At 37.2% G+C, this 9,586-nt stretch overlaps 1 protein-coding gene across 2 annotated transcripts; it reads left to right on the top strand.

Moving 5' to 3' along the window:
• Positions 1-416: 416 nt before the first annotated feature.
• Positions 417-9,584, top strand: eif2ak2 (eukaryotic translation initiation factor 2-alpha kinase 2). 2 transcript variants are annotated; one of them, XM_051429278.1, is made up of 19 exons: positions 417-696; positions 1,624-1,750; positions 1,872-2,026; positions 2,112-2,235; positions 2,377-2,447; positions 2,532-2,681; positions 2,784-2,919; positions 3,858-3,919; positions 4,009-4,099; positions 4,798-4,829; positions 4,910-4,961; positions 5,078-5,127; positions 5,551-5,670; positions 5,795-5,923; positions 6,022-6,238; positions 6,326-6,466; positions 7,545-7,646; positions 7,905-7,967; positions 8,211-9,584. In XM_051429278.1, exons 1-19 carry the CDS (start codon positions 596-598, stop codon positions 8,346-8,348), a joined length of 2,061 nt encoding a protein of 686 aa, XP_051285238.1. In that variant the 5' UTR covers positions 417-595; the 3' UTR covers positions 8,349-9,584. The 2 variants fall into 2 exon arrangements, with proteins under 2 accessions (XP_051285238.1, XP_051285227.1); XM_051429267.1 differs by having other exon boundaries at positions 5,051-5,127.
• The last annotated feature ends 2 nt before the right edge of the window (positions 9,585-9,586 follow it).

Raw genomic sequence — 9,586 nt, 5'->3', positions numbered from 1 at the left:
TTCAATTTTAAGTTATATGTTAACTTCTTTTAATAATAAATTAATTATGTATTATATTTCACAATAATTCACTGAGCCTGCCCTGAAATCGCCTCCCATTTGCTGGACACAATTAAAGTTTCCTCAACTGTTTGGTTTTTTTTTTAGTTGCCAAAACAACTCCACTTCCCATGAGCCTTAGCTGTTCGCGTGGTTCTAAAGCTTTCTGGGAGCTGTAGTCCTTGAACGCAAAAAAATAAATAAAATAAAATAAACAGTTTGGTGAGAGGAAGAACAGGTAGACGTAAACTACAAACATGTCAAGCAGACAATAAAACAAACAAAAAAAATAAACAAATTTGTAGTTAAAATGTAAATAAAACGTTATCAAACAAACGACTCTAACGAGAGGTGCCATGTTGTGTGACGTTTACCGGGAAAACGAAACTTACTACGGGGCGAGGGTTGAACCGAAAGTCGGCTCAGACGTTACGGAGACATGGGAGCAGAGTTTAGGTGAAAGCGGAAAAAAAAAAATATGTAATCGTCTTATTATTATTTTCTTTTTTAATGCAATTTGAGTCGACATCGCTGTTACTGTTGGGGTAATTTTATAATGGAAAACTACGTAGCCAAACTAAACGAGTATGCGCAGAAAAGACGCTCGTTGCTGACATTTGAGGAGGTCGGATCTGTTGGCCCTGACCACATTAAAACGTGAGTTGAATCAATTCTCTGGTGGGATTTACTACCTGCAAAGTCTGTGCAGGATTTGGGGATATCTTGGGAGTAGTTGAATTGTATTTTCCCTATTTTGTTTATAGGATAGTATTCTATATGTCGCTTTAGGGCCATTAAGCGCCCCCTCAGGTGGCACTTTCCACTAAACCAACACACTTTAATCAGCTGTAATCATATGATTTACACGTTGTATACCTTAAGAAGCTTTGTAAGTATTTGCTGTTTTCTGCTCTTGTGGAAATGTGAAAAATAGTGAAGAATATAGCATGTTATGAATGTAACACCACTTAAGAAATGGCTGTAGTAGTGGCCTAAGATGTTGAACCTCAATATTATTTGGGTTTTGATTGATCTGTGTCTGTAGCATCAAGTTTGATATTGAAAAAGAATTGTTTTGGAATCAATTCCCACATCGGGAATCATGTTGACACCAGTAAATAAAGGTTTCAAATGATAACCAGCTGTTAGGGCTGCACGATATGGTAAAAAGGAAATCACATTGCAGTTGTTTTTGCAGATATTATGATTGCGATATGATAAACAATGAATGGGAATTATAATTTCTTGATCACATTTTTGATTTTCACTGAAAAATCTTGATGATATGAAATTTTTTGGGGTCTGTAGTAACAAACAAACCTGTTTTCTTACATCTTGAGTACAAGATTTGTAGGCCTTTGCAGCACTTCATTGTTTATGACACATTTTACCTTCATCAAAACACTACAGCTTCTGCCATTTGGATATTGCACTCGGCCATATTGCAATTTCGATAATATCTCGATTAATTGTGCAGCTCTTGTTCAAATGTAATAAAATAAATGATTATATAAGGGCAGTCCAACACAGTTTACATATGAGGGGATCCAGGACTATGTCACGTTAATAACTTCACCTTCTCAGATTTACCCTACGAGCGGTCGTGAACGGTAAGACGTATCCTGATGGCGTGGGGAAAAACAAGAAGGAAGCCAGACAGAAAGCAGCTGAAAATGCCCTGAGAAGCTTATTGGAGGACCGAATAGATTCTGTAAGACTATTATACAACTTTATTGATTTACTGCACGTGTGAATTTCTGTATTCCATAGCAATGCAAGGCCTATTTAACGGCACACAACATCTTGACGTATATTTGTTTTCATTCTGACAGACAGAAAATGCAGCAGAAAGTTCTCCTGCACCGGTTCATCAGACAGGCATCATTCAAACCAACTATATATGCTGGCTCAATGAATATGGTCAGAGGAACAGGGTGACTATAAGAGCTGTTGAGTCAACAAAACTGGGACCAAATAATGTTACTATGTAAGCCTCCACACTGCATCCTAATTCATTTGTAGTTGTTTGCTCACCTTAAATGCATTAAATAAAGTTTTTGTTTTGCTGTTAGATGCTGCAGCTTTGTGGTTGGTGATAAGGAGTATCCGACTGCCACTGGGAAAACAAAGAGAGAAGCTAAGGAAGAGGCAGCCAAGCTTGTATATCATGAGATATGTGGGAGTAAGACTACAGAGGTAAGTAGTAATACACACCAGTTTCTAATGGTTTAATTCAAGAAAAGTGCAGAGGGAAGGAAATAATGAATTGAAGTCATTAATGTTCAATAGATTTTTCAAATGTTCAACAAGCCACACTTCATGTTTTCTTTTTCCAAGACTGTAGAGGAGAAAAACATCCTATCAAGTCAACCAGAGAAGGAACTGACTCTAAATGTGTCAATCATCTGGTGAGCACAAACCTGTGGCAACACATTATTTCTGTTTGGTTAACAAAGATTTTAATTAGAATCTGATTTGTCTTTGTGTTACAGTGATAAGACAAAGAGTTTGAGTGTAACTAAAGTGGACGAAGGTTTTACGGAGACAAATTTCTGTGGAATCATTAACAACTACTGTCAGAAAAGAAAGCTCTTGCATGATTACGTCTTAGAGAAAAGATGCGGTCCACCACATAACCCTCAGTGAGTATGACCTGAATAGACACTACAGACACTGTATCAAAGCTCTTGATAGATATTAGAGATAAATCTTCACACAATGATTTTTTCTCCCTGCCTACACAGGTTTTTCTACAAATTAGTGATCGACAATAAGGAATACTCTGTGGGAGAGGGCAAGAATGCCAAGGATGCCAAACAGAAAGCAGCTCAGCTGGCCTGTGCTGCACTTAAAGAAGAAAGGTCAGACTGGGACAGTAAGGTAATTCATATTTTATATTGTTTTGATATGATAAAATGTGTTTTTTTAGTAGGCCACCTTGTAGATTGTTAACAGGCCAATTGCATATATTTCCTGAGCGTTTTACTGAAAGGATAACTTTGGTATATTTCAACCAGGACCTTATTTTCTCATGTCGTAACCAGAGCCGCAGTCTCACTCGATACTGGACCAAATTCAAAACTTGTTGTTCCCATTAGTCACTTTGACACAAAAACGCAGGAAAATCCAGGTTGAAAAAGTTGCCCTCAGAAAGTAACCGTCCGTTTTCTACAAAACCAAAGACACCACAGCTTCCCTCGGTTTAAAATTCCTTTCTATAAAACATGTAACCACCATGTCCAATCAGCAAATTCAGCATAATCGTTGAAATCTGGTAAAGGGACAACACTTCAAGCTTTAACAACAGGATTTAAATCAGTTCTCTACCCACGCTGCATACCTCACCATGGTTGTGTATGCAAACACATTTACAATTCGGTGATTGATCATATGACATTTAGGGTGTATTATAGATACTTGGGTAAAGCGAAATAGATTTAAACCTTCCACTCTATTCTTAAGTTGCATGTCACTGACCAATTTTTCCACGGTGCTGCAAGATTTGTAAAATTCCATTATTTTATTGTGTTCTTTAATAAAAATACAATATGAAACATGAAAAAGGGGGGATTTACATTAACTGCACTTTTAATATTATATTTTCAAATGTATCAGAATAAATAGGTAATGAATATCATAGCTAAAATTGGTGAGTCTTCAATAAAAACTGAGGCGACAGTGGTAGGGGAGGTTCTTTTCAACATCTATGGTTTTAAATGTCACAACATGAAAATAGTAAAAGATCCGATTAATGTCAATCAATAACTACATAACATGGTACTGTGTGTAACAGCCGAACACTTCCTTTGTGGTTTCAGCTGTCAGGGTCAGGAGTGTCCGATGATAGTGCGGCCAGGCTGTCCACACCACCAAGCACACTGTAAGTCACAGAGCAGTACAACAGATTGTTTGTTTGTTTGTTTGTTTGTTGTTGAGAATATTCTACTAATGTGTCTCGTATTCTCCAAGGGAGTCCGGTGACACAAAATCAAAAAGCATGCCAACGACTTCAAATGACTCAGTTGTTTTCACCAACTCATCGAATCCTCCCAAAGATCAGGTCTGTTAAGTTAATCTGATACTGTTGAGTTTGTAATGCTCAGTCTATTGCAGGAGTTATATTGAGTTTATTTTATTACCTTTCAGGTGAAGCCAGTTTACTTAACTGAGTTAAAAAGTGAGTTAATACATCACTGTGAGGTTTTTTAGAAAGTCCTGAGGGTCACTAATGTATTCAGTGAGAGTGAACAAGTAAGCAATGCTATTACCAAGAGGGTGTCAAACGTCCACTTAAACTCATTAATGAACTGATTCACATTTGGTGGTCAGAGGTCAAAGTGACACAAGCAGTTTTTGGCCATATTTTAAGAACTGATGACCATATTTCACAATTGGTCGGACATTAAATTGGTGACACTTTTGAGTCGAAGGCCAAAGGTCAGGGTGACCTCAAAATAACCTTGACAAACGCGTTTTTTGGCCATAATTGAAGAATTGATGAAGTTATTATGACAAAATCATCATCTGAATCACATGACAAACAACTTAGTCGTGATTAGCCAAAAAATACACTTTATACCTTTTTATTAAAACCTTTCCAATTATTCACTACTCTTATTTTACGAGTCTGGGCAGACATGGATGTAAACTGCCAGCTGGCACTGAACTCTGAGCTCTTTAGTTTACTGAGAAGTACAGGAGGACTTTAATTATGCTTGAATGTAATTGGCTATATTTTCTAATTTCCTCATTACAAAGGTTCAAAGTCCTGATGTGAAGCCCAGAATAAGGTAAGCCACCTTTTGAGGCCCACTGTAAAGCTACAGTACATAATACTAAGATTTCACCTGATGTCATTTCTTCTTGTCAGAATTGCAGCAAATTTCCAAAATGCCCTCAGAAACAAGGACGACAAAAGTAAAGTAAGAAGATATTAATCATGATATTTTATCTTGTTGGATTTTGTTTAACATTTTAATCTCTATATCATGACTTCATTTTATTCATTGAGGATATAATAACCAATTTCAATGGAAAGAATACAGGAAATAACCAGAATGAGAAAACGTCCACACCATTAAACTCAAGGTATGGAAAATTAAAACACTGATTTACAATATAAGCATGATTTTTATCACTGCTGTGGCTTTAAAGGTCTAGTGTGTAGGATATAGAGGCATCTAGCGGTGTAGTTGCAGATCACTCTAGAGCCAATGTTTGGTTTGTCCCTTCTAGGCTACTGTAAAAGCATGGCAGTTCAACATGACGGACTCCAAGGAAAGCATCTCGCGGCGTCTGTAGATATAAACAGCTCATTCTAAGGAAAGAAAAACACATCAATTCCTATATTCAGGAGATTATACATGAATGGAAACATAGTTAACTATATCATATTCCATTTCTGCCAATAGATGCTCCTAAATGTTACACGCTGGACTTTTAAGTTTATCTATTAATGTACAATCAATCAAGACATTTTTGTATTCTAAAATACTCTTTTAATCCCAACAGGTTTGCATCAGAATATGACTCCATTATGTGCCTAGGCAACGGAGCCTTTGGTGTTGTTTTCAAGGCAAAACAAAAACTGCTGCAGAAGTATTTTGCCATAAAGATCGTCCGCTGCAAAGAGTAAGTCAAGTATGAATGCTGTCTCACTTAGTTTCCTTTTTTAAATGAGCACTGTATAGTTTTTGAAGAAAAAAAGTTGAACGTTTCTTCAACTGAGCCATGTTCTTGTTCTCCTTTTGATTAGAAAAGCTCTACGAGAGGTGGGCGCGTTATCAGATCTCCATCACTCTAACATTGTTCGATACTACACGTGTTGGTTGGAGGATTCAGAATACCAATCAAACAAAGCAGCTGACAGTAGCAGCTCTTCACAGTAAGTCCCATCCACTTAAAAAATCCTTACTCAACTGTACTTTTTTACTAAACATGAGGGCATGTCATGTCACAGCTTTAATGCTCCTACTTTTCTAGGTCAACCGGTGATTCACAGGTGAAGTACCTCTATATTCAGATGGAGCTGTGTGATACCAAAACACTCAGAGTTTGGATAGACGAGAAGAATATTCAGAACGTGAAGAAATCTCTGCGAGACTCCAAGAGAAGAGAAGAAAGTCTAACTATTGTTAAGCAAATAGTCAGTGGAGTCGAGTACATTCACTCCATGAAGCTCATCCACAGAGACCTGAAGGTGTGACAGACAGAGTGAATTAAATCGTAATATTACACCACATCAGTTCTTAATTCCCACGTTTGTTAATTTCTTTCCCACCGATAGCCTGCCAACATCATGTTCGGGCAAGATAGGGAAGTGAAGATTGGAGACTTTGGTCTGGTCACTGCTGAGAACAATGACGATGAGAACCTCATCGAGAGAACATACTACAAAGGAACCCCATCTTACATGGCTCCTGAACAGGTGAGAGGCCCTACACTGAAATCAACTTTATATTCTCCTGTAATATTAAATATTGGTTGTCAAAGGGAGAACTTTGATTCTCTGGCCCAAAACTGCTGGCGTGGTTGGCTCAGGTCGGGATTCAACAGAATGAGATTTTTAAAATATATACAAACAAACTGTTTAACACTATCACCGCCAAAACGTTTGGGTGTTTTTGATATTTTCTGAAATCCAGAAGGTATTAAAATAAAACATTTCTACCTGTACATAGTTGCTATATATATATCATTATCCACACATTCAGTGGACCGCAGTGTGACCTCAGAGCAGCGTGCACAGTGGAAGGAATGAAACAGACTTATATATGTTACAGAAATATTTTACTGGAGTCAAGTATCGATATATTAACCCCATAGGCTTTGTTTTTTAGTCAGGTGACTGAACGATGACCGCACAGGCTGCTCACCTAACCAGCCAGGTGTGTGTTCTTTGTCGGACGGGTGCAGGCTGTGGTTTTATGCAATTCTGCCCACTGTCCTTTGTCCCTGTAACTTTAAGTTGTTCTTTGGAGTTTACTGGAAATTATGGACCCATTTTACAAAGTTTAGCAAGTTGGGAGTGCGTTTTAAAAAACAGACTTTATGATATATTTTACTGCGGTCGACCACAACAATGCTTATTATCCCAAAGCACAACAAAACAGAGACAGTATGATCAATTCATCAAACACCTCTTTAACAAACAGAACATAAACTTGCAGAAATGTGACGTTTTTGGCCAAACTGTTGTTTTTACGACGTCTCTCTCTGCAGATTTTAACAGAGAATCGTTTATAAATGTAAAAAATATTTAGTGCTCTGATAGTGCATAGATATGTTCTTATGTGAGTGTGTTTTTGTAGAGTAGAAAAAAGAGAAAGTATCCATTGCTTCCATGGTTCTGACTCACACAGAATATTTTTGGGCTCAGAGTCAGGCCTGATTTTTTGGACCCAATCAAGGCTCTAATTAAAGGTAACCTGTGGAGATTTTAACAACTACTTGGACTGTAGCGCCAAAGTGCCTTTTGTTAACATTGTGTTCTTGTTTTCTAACAGAAAAGCGGGAAAATATATGACCGGAAAGTGGACATATTTGCTTTGGGGTTGATATATTTTGAACTCCTTTGGAACCTCTCTACTGGCCAAGAAAAGAAAGCAGTGAGCTAGATACTTTACAAAATCATTTTAATGTATTAAATGTTTGCTAGTAATGATCTTTGCTTTACAGATGTCAATTGTTTTTTCTATCTAAGTGTCCCAGTAAGTCATGAGCAATCAGCATCAGCAATTAAATGGAATTCGGCCATCATTACCTATTTATACCTGTGCTTTTCCCACTATGACATGTAAAAAGTATCAATTTGTATCATGCTAATTATGTCTTCTTCCTCCCTTTTATTATTGCATGAATTTTAGATTTGGGAAGATGTCAGAAACAGGAAACCTCCTCAAGGATTCTCATACAATTTTTGTCACGAGGTACACCAGCATTCTTTCTTTTACTTTACACATGGTTTTGAGGGTATGAGGAGTGAAAAAACAGGGGCGTGTCGATGTCTGTGTATAAAAATGTGAAATATCAAGCAGGATAGATGAGTCAAATGTTTGGGGAAAAGATTGACTTTGTTACATTGCCCAAGTAAAGTCAGTTTGAGTGGAGACACTGGCAGCATTTATTGATATTATGAAGAACACAAGATCTGTTTGTGTTTTTTGTTGCAGAACCAAATTATAAAGTCGATGCTGTGTGAGAACCCAGAGGACCGACCTGAAGCAAGTAAACTAAAGATGGATTTGGAAGAGTACACTCGCACACTTTTAATGCATAAAGATATGTGTCGCGACAGTAAGACTGTCTGATTATTACCAAGACTGCACAATGAATCTAACTATTATCGTAAACGCAGTATGACCAAGTGCAGTGTGTGACAAACAGCATGATAATGAAGTACTGTGGTGCTGCAGAGATGCCCTGGCCAACAAATCTTGTTCTCCAGATCTAGAAAAACTTGTTTGTCTGGCACACACACCCCAAACAGATGTCACCTGATGATCTTAATAGTTTCTTTCAATTTATGTGCAGTTGCAATATCTATCAAAGTAACCGGCAAAAGGATCAGTTATCACTAGCTCTGCCGATTATTACATGCTCAAGGAGAGCAACATGAACAGAAAAGAAATTTGTTTAACCAGATTTTAGATTTATTAAGCAAATAGGAAGAAAATAAAGAAGAAACGTTTTAGAGTTTGCTGCCTAGAGACACTGGCTAACACCCACTCAAATACTGCAGAAGGTATAATGAATATTTTTGAATTAACAGGCTGTTTAGTTTGGCGTCCTTGTGGGGCGTCCTTCTTACGGGGGAAGGTGTTATGACCAAAGTAGTTTTTTGTTTACTTGGCTCTTTGTTTGTAGTTTCATGAAGCTCCCAATCAACTAACTCCTGCTATCCAATCAGTTGTACCTGATCCACCCTCACTCTCTTTCTGTCAGCCGGAGTCCTTGCACGCCACTTTGTTTGTTCTTCATTTCCCTTTTTATTTACTCAATAAATCTAAATCTGATTTTCTTTTTTCATGTTGCTTCGTAAAACAGCGATTATGTGAGCAGACGGTGATCATTTTGCAGCACGTGACTATTTATCCAGCATTATATTCCATAATATTCGTATCTTGAAATGTTCGATTGCGAACAGGATTGTCACGTTTAATAACTGATGAGCTGATGTGACAAAATGTATAATTATGCACAATTTAATTTAAAAGGAACATAACCTTGTGCATTTATGCAACATTATTCACTTTTAACAAATGATCTTGTCCTGTGTAATTTAGTTGTCAACTGGTACTGAAATAATGTATTCTAAACTGAAAATGGTTAAATGTGTTTAAAGAGATGTCACTTTACACCCGGTGTCTTGTGATGAATAAGCTGAATGGAAAAATAAAAACATTTGTAACTAGGGTGTAATAGTCATTCATCTTCTGTAAAGTTTGTATATGTGCTGTTGTGTTTTGTACAATTTGTGAATTTTAGTGGGTGCTGGAAGATGTGGAGCTTTGTTTTTACATTAAAATGAGTCGGCACAGGAAAAACG

Source organism: Dicentrarchus labrax, unplaced genomic scaffold (assembly GCF_905237075.1).
Source record: "Dicentrarchus labrax unplaced genomic scaffold, dlabrax2021, whole genome shotgun sequence".
Taxonomy (NCBI): Eukaryota; Metazoa; Chordata; class Actinopteri; family Moronidae; genus Dicentrarchus; species Dicentrarchus labrax.
Note: the sequence above shows the minus strand (reverse complement) of the source record. Positions and strands in the feature narration are given on the sequence as shown.

What these genes read in the sequence shown, in the direction of transcription:
- eif2ak2 (XM_051429267.1), top strand. Translation starts at nt 596, where the DNA reads ATGGAAAACTACGTAGCCAAACTAAACGAGTATGCGCAGAAAAGACGC. An exon ending in TCCACACCACCAAGCACACT is followed by an intron (nt 3,920 to 4,008) that starts GTAAGTCACAGA and finishes GTATTCTCCAAG; the next exon opens with GGAGTCCGGTGACACAAAAT. An exon ending in CGAATCCTCCCAAAGATCAG is followed by an intron (nt 4,100 to 4,797) that starts GTCTGTTAAGTT and finishes CTCATTACAAAG; the next exon opens with GTTCAAAGTCCTGATGTGAA.